The sequence below is a fragment of the Conger conger genome, chromosome 9 (genome assembly GCF_963514075.1).
Source record: "Conger conger chromosome 9, fConCon1.1, whole genome shotgun sequence".
Lineage (NCBI taxonomy): Eukaryota > Metazoa > Chordata > Actinopteri > Anguilliformes > Congridae > Conger > Conger conger.
Genome location: NC_083768.1, coordinates 60659414 through 60673120, shown reverse-complemented (window position 1 = coordinate 60673120; position 13707 = coordinate 60659414). Strand labels below are relative to the sequence as shown.

The 13707-nt window shown below is 51.0% G+C and overlaps 1 protein-coding gene across 1 annotated transcript; it reads left to right on the top strand.

The window, feature by feature from the left end:
• Window positions 1–822: 822 nt before the first annotated feature.
• tra2a (transformer 2 alpha homolog) lies at window positions 823–12314 on the top strand. Its single transcript, XM_061253912.1, has 9 exons — window positions 823–1033; window positions 2966–3120; window positions 3328–3454; window positions 4242–4295; window positions 4582–4770; window positions 8769–8884; window positions 10027–10257; window positions 10517–10581; window positions 12051–12314. The coding sequence occupies exons 1-9, from the start codon at window positions 998–1000 to the stop codon at window positions 12059–12061; spliced, it is 984 nt and encodes a 327-aa protein (XP_061109896.1). The 5' UTR covers window positions 823–997; the 3' UTR covers window positions 12062–12314.
• The last annotated feature ends 1393 nt before the right edge of the window (window positions 12315–13707 follow it).

Below are 13707 nucleotides of genomic sequence, written 5' to 3'. Positions count from 1 at the left end.
TTTGTGTGTGATTATAGGCTATTTGGTTCAGTTTGCCACGTGAGTGCCCTGCACACACAGTGTGTTATATAGTCCTGCACTTATTAATCCATATATTTAATCAGCCAATGATGTGGCGACAACTAAATGCATAAAAGCATTCAGACATGGTCAAGAGTTTCAGCTGTTTTTCAGACCAAATGTCAGAATGGGGAAGAAATGTGATCTAAGTGACTTTGAATGTGGAATGATTGTTGGTGCCAGACAGGGTGGTTTAAGTATCTCAGAAACTGCTGATCTCCTGGGGTTTTCGCACGCAACAGTCTCTACAGTTTTCAGAGAATGGTGTGAAAAACAAAAACCATCCAGTCAGCAGCAGTTCTGGGCAGAAACACATTGTTTCTGGGAGAGGTCAGTGGAGAAGGGCCAGACTGGTCGAAGCTGACAGGAAGGTGGCAGTAACACAAATAACCACACATTACAACAGTGGTGTGCAGAAGAGCATCATCCCTGAACACACAACACATAAAACCTCTAAATAGATATGCTACAGCAGCAGAAGACCAATAAGTCTGAAAAAGTATGTCTAATAAATATGTAATAAAGTGCTTGCTAAGTGTGCATAATGTTGGGAATGCCAAACTTTACAAACCCCAAAAAACTGGAGCTGTCAATGTAACATTTGAATATTGAGAAATCATTCTCGTTTGAATGCAACATATTCAACATGGGTTTATCTTTAGTCGAGTTTTGGTTTTTGGTCCTTGAGCTATGGATTATGGGAAGAAGACGGTGGGTGTGGTTTAATTTGCCTCATTGACGTCAGCTCGTCTCTGCCCCGCCCCCGCGCAGTTAATAACAGGAAGGAACAGGAACATCGCCGCCATTATTGAGAACCGTAACAGGCTGTTAGAAGTGGGAAGTTAGCCAGGAAGCTACATTTCGAAAACAAACTTCTAAACGTCTACCTTTACAAATAATTTATTTGATAACTACTGTACGTTAACCCTTTACGAAAATGAGTGATACTGAGGACGGCAACTTTGGAGGACGTGTAAGTATTATAGTTGCGTAGACGCATTTGCTTTCTTTCAGTTTTATCTTGTCTTTTTTTCTTTCGCTGTTCTGACTCTCTACCGCGGCTAATCTAAAAGGCAGTGACATGTCTCCACGCGGATTATAGTACAGCAGGGCTATTTACACAGCAAATAGCTGCTAATGCGACAAATTCAGTTACGCAGTTCATAGCTAACGTTGGCTGATTATCTTTGTTTGCCTTGTAAATGCGTAAATAGCAAGGCCACAACGCGGGTCAGCGCATTCAGCTGTCCCAGCCAACTGACGCTGAGACAAACCGCTAAATATGGGAAACGCACCGTACAATAGCTAGCTTAGCTGCGAATCAGTAACATTAGCAGCTGCAACAAAACTACGTTGCTGTATTATATTTGTTCGATTTGTCCAAACGGCTAGTTAGCTAGCTAGCCAATATATTTGCTTGGTCTTTTTGGGGGGATGTAGGTAGCTTGACAACGATAGCGTATTCGGCTAGTGAGACAGCAGGTAACTTAGCTCATCGCATTGCCTTTGTGTTACTGGTAACGTTACTGTAAAATATTCGAGGCTAATTTACTTCCCCAAAACCCAACTGAGAGGCAACTGATGGGAATTAACGTCAGATGGAGGCTACATAATTACCGGCTCTGCCTAATAATTGTACGTGAAGTCATAAATAAATAAATAAAATCTTTTGTAAAGCTAAACTCACCTCGATAGTTACACCTGTAAAGTAACGTTACAGTAACATTAGACATGTTCAATTCCCTGCCCTCAGTACACAATCAAACTAAACTAGAAAGGGTGCGTTTTGTCTTCCTGTCCTGTTTATAAAATACTGTCACAATATTTTTGTTATTATAATATATTAGGCCTCGGGTGTGTTTGTCGTGGGGGGCGCTTTGGTAGGCCGTTCAGTTTCTCTTGGAAAAGCGCGTCCTAGCGTCCCTGCGGAGCGAATGCATCGTCAAACTCTGGACATTTCGATTTTGTTTTCTTGTGACTTTGCCTTTTCAACTTTTAGCCTTTCTGTTTTACAGATTGCTCTTATTGTTTAATTTCGTTTGAAGACGGATATTTCTTTAAAATAAGTACAAATAAAACAGATTCTACTGTTTCTTTGATTGGGGGGGCGGGGTCATGTTCTCCGTGCAGTGTATGCACTGGTGCTGGACTAGGCTGCCGATCATTTATTTAGTACATCTGTTGTCCTCCTGAACAGTAACGCACCTTTTGTTATATTTAGAAGTACACAACAGTTTTCCTTTCATTTTCCAAAATTCATGTCCTTAATTGTACTGAATGTTCTTTTTTCGTTAAGGTTATTGGTCGTGAAGGAATTGAAGAGTTTTATCCAAGAATGTGGAAGAATGTTCAAGATTAAAGAAGGCTAATGAAAAGGCGCTTTACAGATCAGAACATAAAATGCAGAGGACGGAAGAATGCTCAGATAGAAGCTCGCGCGTTTAAAACCGAACAAACACACAAACACGAGATGGTTTCAATGGGGGGAAGAACGAATGCCTGGATACGAAAAACGAAAAAGCGGGAAAAAACGAACGGAAGAAAAAAGAAAAGAAACGAAGAACCGTAGAACAGCCTGAGAGAAGTAGCGTTAACAGAATCTGGAAGAATGAGTGTGTCCTAGGCTAAGTAAATGTATGGTTTATGCTCCTAGTGTCTGTAACTCTCTCTGTAGTCTAAACATGCATGTACCTGTAGCGATGGGACATGTTATATTCCAGGGAATTGTTTCATGTAGTTGATTTTTTGTGATTTATTAATACCAATTTTAAGCAGTAGAGGGGTGATGCTGAGTGTCTAACCCGTTCCTCTGCAGCGCACACACGCGTGTGGCGTGTTTGTAGGTGGTAGAGGTGTGTTTTTGCCGCGGAGTTGGGTTGTTTTTCACACGCTCCTGTAACACTAGGAGTCACGCTCTCCGTCCAAATCGGGCGGCGGCAGCCCCGCCCACGCGCCGTCTGAGAGCGGGTCGGCGTCACCCAGTCCATCCGCCTCCCAGCGCTCCGGCTCCCGCTCCGGCTCCCGCTCCGGGTCCCGCTCCGGGTCCCGCTCCAAGTCCCGGTGAGACCATCCACAGACATGTTTACCAATGTGCGTTGTCCCTGTAAGCAAAGTTAATAAAGCGATTTAGTGCAGTGTGTGTATTTAGTGCACTGCAGAGAGTATGGGTATGTGTGTAGAGCCAGGATCTTTAGGTATTGTAATGATGGCTTTCTCACCAGCTCAATCAGTTTCTCTCTCTCTCTCTCTCTCTCTCCCTCTGTCTAGGTCCCAGTCTGGGCGGCGTTCCCATAGGCGGTACAGTCGTTCCCGTTCCCAGAGGAAGAAGTCGCGCTCACGCTCCTCCAGCCCGGAAAACAACCGCACCTCCCCCCCCCAGCACAGCGACAGCAGGGTGAGCCCCCCCCTCAGCACCCCCCCCTGCAGGGCCTTCAGCCCCGGCCCCTCAGCCCCCCCCCCCCGCAGGGCCTTTAGCACCCCCCCCCCCCCCTGCAGGGCCTTTAGCCCCGCCCCCTCAGCACCCCCCCCCTGCAGGGCCTTTAGCCCCGCCCCCTCAGCACCCCCCCCTGCAGGGCCTTTAGCCCCGCCCCCTCAGCACCCCCCCCCCTGCAGGGCCTTTAGCCCCGCCCCCTCAGCACCCCCCCCCCCTGCAGGGCCTTTAGCCCCGCCCCCTCAGCACCCCCCCTGCAGGGCCTTTAGCCCCGCCCCCTCAGCACCCCCCCTGCAGGGCCTTTAGCCCCGCCCCCTCAGCACCCCCCCCCCTGCAGGGCCTTTAGCCCCGCCCCCTCAGCACCCCCCCTGCAGGGCCTTTAGCCCCGCCCCCTCAGCACCCCCCCTGCAGGGCCTTTAGCCCCGCCCCCTCAGCACCCCCCCTGCAGGGCCTTTAGCCCCGCCCCCTCAGCACCCCCCCTGCAGGGCCTTTAGCCCCGCCCCCTCAGCACCCCCCCCCCCTGCAGGGCCTTTAGCCCCGCCCCCTCAGCACCCCCCCTGCAGGGCCTTTAGCCCCGCCCCCTCAGTGGAGGTGTGTGTGTGTGTGTGTGTGTGTGTGTGTGTGTGTGTGTGTGTGTGTGTGTGTGTGTGTGTGTGTGTGTGTGTGTGTGTGTGTGTGTGTGTGTGTGTGGGGAGCGGGGTGTGTGTTCTGATGTGCCTTTAACCCCTCCCTTCCCTGTTTGTACCAACAGAACAGATTCAGCCATGACGTGAAAAAAGAAACCAACGGTCATGGTGAAGCCAGGGTACGCCCACACACACCTGCACACACACACCTGCACCTGCACACACACACACACCTGCACACACACACACACACACCTGCCCACACACACCTGCCCACACACACCTGCACACACACACCTGCACACACACTCACACCTGCACACACACCTGCACACACACACACACACCTGCCCACACACACACACACACCTGCACACACACACACCATTATCTCAGCAGTGAATTGATTGTTCAGCGCTTGTCCTGAGCTGCGTGCTGATTGGTCAGTGCTGGGCTTGTTTCCAGGTGAACCCGGACCCCAGCACGTGCCTGGGCGTGTTCGGGCTGAGCCTGTACACCACGGAGCGGGACCTGCGCGAGGTGTTCTCCCGCTACGGCTCCCTGGCGGGGGTCAGCGTGGTGTACGACCAGCGCACCGGCCGGTCCCGCGGCTTCGCCTTCGTCTACTTCCACCGCATCGACCACGCCAAGGAGGTGTGTGTGTGTGTGTGTGTGTGTGTGTGTGTGTGTGTGTGTGTGTGTGTGTGTGTGTGTGTGTGTGTGTGTGTGTGTGTGTGTGTGTGTGTGTGTGTGTGTGTGTGTGTGTGTGTGTGTGTGTGTGTGTGTGTGTGTGTGTGTGTGTGTGTGTGTGATTTTCCAGGTGTCATGTGGCCACCAGATGGCAGTGTGGAATCTTTAGCTTCTGTGTGCAACCCTATGGCAACCCACCCTACTGTTTCAGAGACCATAACCACGGCACTGTGACCATAACCACGGCACTGTGACCATAACCACGGCACTGTGACCATAACCACGGCTCTGTGACCATAACCACGGCACTGTGACCATAACCATAACCACGGCACTGTGACCATAACCACGGCTCTGTGACCATAACCATAACCACGGCACTGTGACCATAACCACGGCACTGTGACCATAACCACGGCACTGTGACCATAACCACGGCTCTGTGACCATAACCATAACCACGGCACTGTGACCATAACCATAACCACGGCACTGTGACCATAACCACGGCACTGTGACCATAACCACGGCACTGTGACCATAACCACGGCTCTGTGACCATAACCATAACCACGGCACTGTGACCATAACCACGGCTCTGTGACCATAACCATAACCACGGCTCTGTGACCATAACCATAACCACGGCTCTGTGACCATAACCATAACCACGGCACTGTGACCATAACCATAACCACGGCACTGTGACCATAACCACGGCACTGTGACCATAACCATAACCACGGCACTGTGACCATAACCACGGCACTGTGACCATAACCATAACCACGGCTCTGTGACCATAACCATAACCACGGCACTGTGACCATAACCACGGCACTGTGACCATAACCATAACCACGGCTCTGTGACCATAACCACGGCACTGTGACCATAACCATAACCACGGCTCTGTGACCATAACCATAACCACGGCACTGTGACCATAACCATAACCACGGCACTGTGACCATAACCACGGCACTGTGACCATAACCACGGCACTGTGACCATAACCACGGCACTGTGACCATAACCATAACCACGGCTCTGTGACCATAACCATAACCACGGCACTGTGACCATAACCACGGCACTGTGACCATAACCACGGCACTGTGACCATAACCACGGCACTGTGACCATAACCATAACCACGGCTCTGTGACCATAACCATAACCACGGCACTGTGACCATAACCACGGCTCTGTGACCATAACCATAACCACGGCTCTGTGACCATAACCACGGCACTGTGACCATAACCATAACCACGGCACTGTGACCATAACCATAACCACGGCACTGTGACCATAACCACGGCACTGTGACCATAACCATAACCACGGCACTGTGACCATAACCACGGCACTGTGACCATAACCATAACCACGGCTCTGTGACCATAACCACGGCACTGTGACCATAACCATAACCACGGCTCTGTGACCATAACCATAACCACGGCTCTGTGACCATAACCACGGCACTGTGACCATAACCACGGCACTGTGACCATAACCACGGCACTGTGACCATAACCATAACCACGGCTCTGTGACCATAACCACGGCACTGTGACCATAACCACGGCACTGTGACCATAACCATAACCACGGCACTGTGACCATAACCACGGCACTGTGACCATAACCACGGCTCTGTGACCATAACCACGGCTCTGTGACCATAACCACGGCACTGTGACCATAACCACGGCACTGTGACAATAACCACGGCACTGTGACCATAACCATAACCACGGCACTGTGACCATAACCATAACCACGGCACTGTGACCATAACCATAACCACGGCACTGTGACCATAACCACGGCACTGTGACCATAACCACGGCACTGTGACCATAACCACGGCACTGTGACCATAACCACGGCACTGTGACCATAACCATAACCACGGCTCTGTGACCATAACCATAACCACGGCTCTGTGACCATAACCATAACCACGGCTCTGTGACCATAACCACGGCACTGTGACCATAACCATAACCACGGCACTGTGACCATAACCATAACCACGGCACTGTGACCATAACCACGGCTCTGTGACCATAACCATAACCACGGCACTGTGACCATAACCACGGCACTGTGACCATAACCACGGCTCTGTGACCATAACCACGGCACTGTGACCATAACCACGGCTCTGTGACCATAACCATAACCACGGCACTGTGACCATAACCATAACCACGGCACTGTGACCATAACCACGGCTCTGTGACCATAACCACGGCACTGTGACCATAACCACGGCACTGTGACCATAACCATAACCACGGCACTGTGACCATAACCACGGCTCTGTGACCATAACCACGGCACTGTGACCATAACCACGGCACTGTGACCATAACCATAACCACGGCACTGTGACCATAACCACGGCACTGTGACCATAACCACGGCTCTGTGACCATAACCACGGCACTGTGACCATAACCACGGCACTGTGACCATAACCACGGCTCTGTGACCATAACCATAACCACGGCTCTGTGACCATAACCATAACCACGGCACTGTGACCATAACCACGGCTCTGTGACCATAACCACGGCACTGTGACCATAACCACGGCTCTGTGACCATAACCATAACCACGGCACTGTGACCATAACCATAACCACGGCACTGTGACCATAACCACGGCTCTGTGACCATAACCACGGCACTGTGACCATAACCACGGCACTGTGACCATAACCATAACCACGGCACTGTGACCATAACCACGGCTCTGTGACCATAACCACGGCACTGTGACCATAACCACGGCACTGTGACCATAACCACGGCTCTGTGACCATAACCATAACCACGGCTCTGTGACCATAACCATAACCACGGCACTGTGACCATAACCATAACCACGGCACTGTGACCATAACCATAACCACGGCACTGTGACCATAACCACGGCACTGTGACCATAACCACGGCACTGTGACCATAACCACGGCTCTGTGACCATAACCATAACCACGGCTCTGTGACCATAACCATAACCACGGCACTGTGACCATAACCATAACCACGGCACTGTGACCATAACCACGGCTCTGTGACCATAACCACGGCACTGTGACCATAACCACGGCACTGTGACCATAACCATAACCACGGCACTGTGACCATAACCACGGCACTGTGACCATAACCACGGCACTGTGACCATAACCACGGCACTGTGACCATAACCACGGCACTGTGACCATAACCACGGCTCTGTGACCATAACCATAACCACGGCACTGTGACCATAACCACGGCTCTGTGACCATAACCACGGCACTGTGACCATAACCACGGCTCTGTGACCATAACCATAACCACGGCTCTGTGACCATAACCACGGCTCTGTGACCATAACCATAACCACGGCACTGTGACCATAACCACGGCTCTGTGACCATAACCACGGCACTGTGACCATAACCACGGCTCTGTGACCATAACCATAACCACGGCACTGTGACCATAACCATAACCACGGCACTGTGACCATAACCACGGCACTGTGACCATAACCACGGCACTGTGACCATAACCACGGCTCTGTGACCATAACCACGGCACTGTGACCATAACCATAACCACGGCTCTGTGACCATAACCATAACCACGGCTCTGTGACCATAACCATAACCACGGCTCTGTGGTGACCATAACCATAACCACGGCTCTGTGACCATAACCATAACCACGGCTCTGTGGTGACCATAACCACAACAGCGTGAGCCCCTCTGATTGGTTGTTTAAAAGACATTAGATGACCTATACGCCCAATGGAGAAGCTTATTCTTACTACCCTTTGCTGCCGGGTTGGGCTGTTTTTCACACGAGAATGTGGATCCCAGCTGGAGGGGCTGTGCCACTGTGTGGTGTGCAGTGCATTGTGGGATTGAGTGCTGATGTCACCCGTTTCCCAGGCGATGGAGGGGGCCAATGGGATGGAATTGGACGGGAGGCGTATCCGGGTGGATTACTCCATCACCAAGCGCCCACACACCCCCACGCCTGGCATCTACATGGGCCGGCCCACACAGTGAGTCTGAGTGTCTGTGAGAGTGTCTGTGCGTGCGGATATCACTCTCCCCCTCTCTCTCCCTCTCGTTCACTCTCTCCCTCTCTTTCACTCTCTCCCTCTCTTTCACTCTCTTTCACTCTCTCCCTCTCGTTCACTCTCTCCCTCTCTTTCACTCTCTCCCTCTCGTTCACTCTCTCCCTCTCGTTCACTCTCTCCCTCTCGTTCACTCTCCCTCTCTTTCACTCTCTCCCTCCCTCCCTGTCTCTCTCTCAAATTCAAATTTGCATTTGTATTGCCAAAGCATGGCAAGGAACATGTTAAACAGAGGAAAATAACACAGTAATATTATTACATATAAAAACAGGATAATTAACACAATAATAATTATATATATATATAGATAATTAGATACAAATTGTTCTAACATACTAATAACAAGCTAATAATCTAATAACAGTTTTTATAACAGGTAAATTCTATGTCAATGTGTGTGTGTGTGTGTGAATTGTATGTTTTGTCACTCACGTCTCTGAGTATGTGACATTCAGACAAATATTTTACTGCAATATGTGCAGTTGTTCCCTCCCCCAAGACTTATTGGCAGTTGGTTTCTCTTCTAGATGGAGAAAGTTGGGATATGTTTTTTAAATTAATATTCTTCTCTAATATTTTTGTATTTTTCACATTTTAGAAGGAAGTGCACCTCCGTTTCAACCTCACCTGTCGTACAGTGACCACATATCCTCTGTTCTTTTGGTAGCCAGGACTTTTTATGTCTAGGGCGGCCTGTAGCGTAGTGGTTAAGGTAAATGACTGGGACCCGCAAGGTCGGTGGTTCTAATCCCGGTGCAGCCACAATAAGATCCGGACAGCCGTTGGGCCCTTGAGCAAGGCCCTTAACCCTACATTGCTCCAGGGGAGGATTGTCTCCTGCTTAGTCTAATCAACTGTACGTCGCTCTGGATAGGAGTGTCTGCCAAATGCCAATAATGTAATGTTCCTTTTTCATTGGCTAGGTTGTGGTCACTGAGTCTGTACTTAGTAAGGAGTCATCTCTGCTTCAGACAGTCAGATATTCAGCCAAGTTGTATTCTCTCTCTCTCTCTCTCTCTCTCTCTCTCTCTCTCTCTCTCTCTCTCTCTCTCTCTCTCTCTCTGCAGTAATGGCAGTGGGGGGGGTGGGGGTGGTGGTGGCAGCAGTAGTGGGGGTCGGAGGCGGGACTCGTACTATGACAGAGGTGATCGAGGTGATCGAGGAGATCGGGGAGATCGAGGTGATCGAGGAGATCGGGGAGATCGAGGTGATCGAGGAGATCGAGGAGATCGGGGAGATCGAGGTGATCGAGGCTACGAGCGTTACGAGCGTTATGATGAGTACGACTACAGGTACAGGTGAGTCACAGAGGCCAACGCACCTGTGCCCCACAGTGGTGTAAACCAATCAGAAACCAGCGCAGGAGTGTAACGCACAACTCTCTCTCCCCCTCCTTTCCTCCCTCCCTCCCTCTCTCCCCCCCTCCCTCCCTCCCCCCCTCCCTCCCTCCCTCCCTCTCTCTCCCCCCCTCCCTCCCTCCCTCCCCCCCCCTCCCTCCCTCCCTCCCTCCCTCCCTCTCTCTCTCTCTCTCTCCCTCCCTCCCTCTCTCTCTTCCAGTCGGAGGCGTTCTCCATCCCCGTACTACAGCCGGTACAGATCCCGCTCCCGCTCCTACAGCCCCCGTGAGTACCCCGACTGCCCCATTTACACCCCATTTACACCCCATTTACACCCTGCCTACACCCCATTTACACCCTGCCTACACCCCATTTACACCCTGCCTACACCCCATTTACACCCTGCCTACACCCCATTTACACCCTGCCTACACCCCATTTACACCCTGCCTACCCCCCATTTACACCCTGCCTACACCCATTTACACCCTGCCAACACCCCATTTACACCCCATTTACACCCTGCCTACACCCCATTTACACCCTGCCTACACCCCATTTACACCCTGCCTACACCCCATTTACACCCCATTTACACCCTACTCACACCCCATTTACGCACTGCCTACACCCCATTTACACACTGCCTACACCCCATTTACACACTGCCTACACCCCATTTACACCCTGCCTACACCATTTACACCCTGCCTACACCCCATTTACACCCTGCCTACACCCCATTTACACCCCATTTACACCCTGCCTACACCCCATTTACACCCCATTTACACACTGCCTACACCCCATTTACACCCCATTTACACACTGCCTACACCCCATTTACACCCTGCCTACACCCCATTTACACCCCATTTACACACTGCCTACACCCCATTTACACACTGCCTACACCCCATTTACACCCCATTTTCACCCTGCCTACACCCCATTTACACCCTGCCTACACCCCATTTACACCCCATTTACACCCTACTCACACCCCATTTACGCACTGCCTACACCCCATTTACACACTGCCTACACCCCATTTACACACTGCCTACACCCCATTTACACCCTGCCTACACCATTTACACCCTGCCTACACCCCATTTACACCCTGCCTACACCCCATTTACACCCCATTTACACCCTGCCTACACCCCATTTACACCCCATTTACACACTGCCTACACCCCATTTACACCCCATTTACACCCTGCCTACACCCCATTTACACCCCATTTACACCCTGCCTACACCCCATTTACACCCCATTTACACACTGCCTACACCCCATTTACACCCCATTTACACACTGCCTACACCCCATTTACACCCTGCCTACACCCCATTTACACCCCATTTACACACTGCCTACACCCCATTTACACACTGCCTACACCCCATTTACACCCCATTTTCACCCTGCCTACACCCCATTTACACCACATTTACGCACTGCTTACACCCCATTTACGCACTGCTTACACCCCATTTACACACTGTTTGGCTGAGCTCGCTGTGCTTTAGGGCAGCTCAGTGATGGAGACGCTGTGCTTTAGGGCAGCTCAGTGATGGAGACGCTGTGCTTTAGGGCAGCTCAGTGATGGAGACGCTGTGCTTTAGGGCAGCTCAGTGATGGAGACGCTGTGCTTTAGGGCAGCTCAGTGATGGAGACGCTGTGCTTTAGGGCAGCTCTGGGGTAAATCAGTCTGGTTTCTGAAAGTGCTTCCGTTTCTCCTCTGCAGGACGATACTGACGCCCTTCTCCAGCGCACTGTCTGGAATCCTCAAAGAAAAATGTGAAGAATTGTTTTTCAAACTGCTGGAGAAAGTTTTTCCCGTTTTGATTTCCTCTCGGTCTTAATGTGGGGCCCAGCTAAACCGGTTTTCTTTCTTCTTTCTTTGGTAAGTGTTTGGTGATGTGCAGATTGGGAGGGGGGCTTATCTGTGATTGGTGATGTGCAGATTGGGAGGGGGGGTTTATCTGTGATTGGTAATGTGCAGATTGGGAGGGGGGTTTATCTGTGATTGGTAATGTGCAGATTGGGAGGGGGGGTTTATCTGTGATTGGTCATGTGCAGATTGGGAGGGAATCATGGGTTGGGTGGAGGTGGAGGTTGTTCCACTTCAGTGGCTTTATGATTATGTATAAATATGTACGTCCATATGTTGTCCTTTGGATACTTCGGAAATTATTTTTATTTTCATAGGATGTTGGTTTCCCTTTTTTTTTTTTTATAATAAAATGAAAAGAATAAAATAAAATGTGTTGTGTGTTCATTTGGAGCTGGAATGACGGATGTTTCAGTGTGTGATCCCGCCTGCTGCCATCCCGTCTGTGGGAATCAGCCTGGACGATCTTCAGTCAGGCAGTGTTCTCTGTGGGAATCAGCCTGGACGATCTTCAGTCAGGCAGTGTTCTCTGTGGGAATCAGCCTGGACGATCTTCAGTCAGGCAGTGTTCTCTGTGGGAATCAGCCTGGACGATCTTCAGTCAGGCAGTGTTCTCTGTGGGAATCAGCCTGAACGATCTTCAGTCAGGCAGTGTTCTCTGTGGGAATCAGCCTGGACGATCTTCAGTCAGGCAGTGTTCTCTGTGGGAATCAGCCTGGACGATCTTCAGTCAGGCAGTGTTCTCTGTGGGAATCAGCCTGGACGATCTTCAGTCAGGCAGTGTTCTCTGTGGGAATCAGCCTGGACGATCTTCAGTCAGGCAGTGTTCTCTATCGGAATCAGCCTGGACGATCTTCAGTCAGGCAGTGTTCTCTGTGGGAATCCGGGGCGATCTTCAGTCAGGCAGTGTTCTCTGTGGGAATCAGCCTGGACGATCTTCAGTCAGGCAGTGTTCTCTATCGGAATCAGCCTGGACGATCTTCAGTCAGGCAGTGTTCTCTGTGGGAATCCGGGGCGATCTTCAGTCAGGCAGTGTTCTCTGTGGGAATCCGGGGCGATCTTCAGTCAGGCAGTGTTCTCTGTGGGAATCAGCCTGGACGATCTTCAGTCAGGCAGTGTTCTCTGTGGGAATCAGCCTGGACGATCTTCAGTCAGGCAGTGTTCTCTGTGGGAATCCGGGGCGATCTTCAGTCAGGCAGTGTTCTCTGTGGGAATCCGGGGCGATCTTCAGTCAGGCAGTGTTCTCTGTGGGAATCCGGGGCGATCTTCAGTCAGGCAGTGTTCTCTGTGGGAATCCGGGGCCACCCCTAGTGTAGTGGAGGACTGTGATGAGCCAGACCGTACTGCAGGCTGATCGGCCCTGTAATGCCCTACAGCTCGTCTGGTTTTAAACCGTAATAATGAATCTGGATTCCCAGTTTCTTAATCCTCCGTAAATGAGTCAAATCCCAGTTCATGAGCAGAAGCCCATGATGTGGGAAGGGGGGGATTGTGGGAAGGTGACAGGATT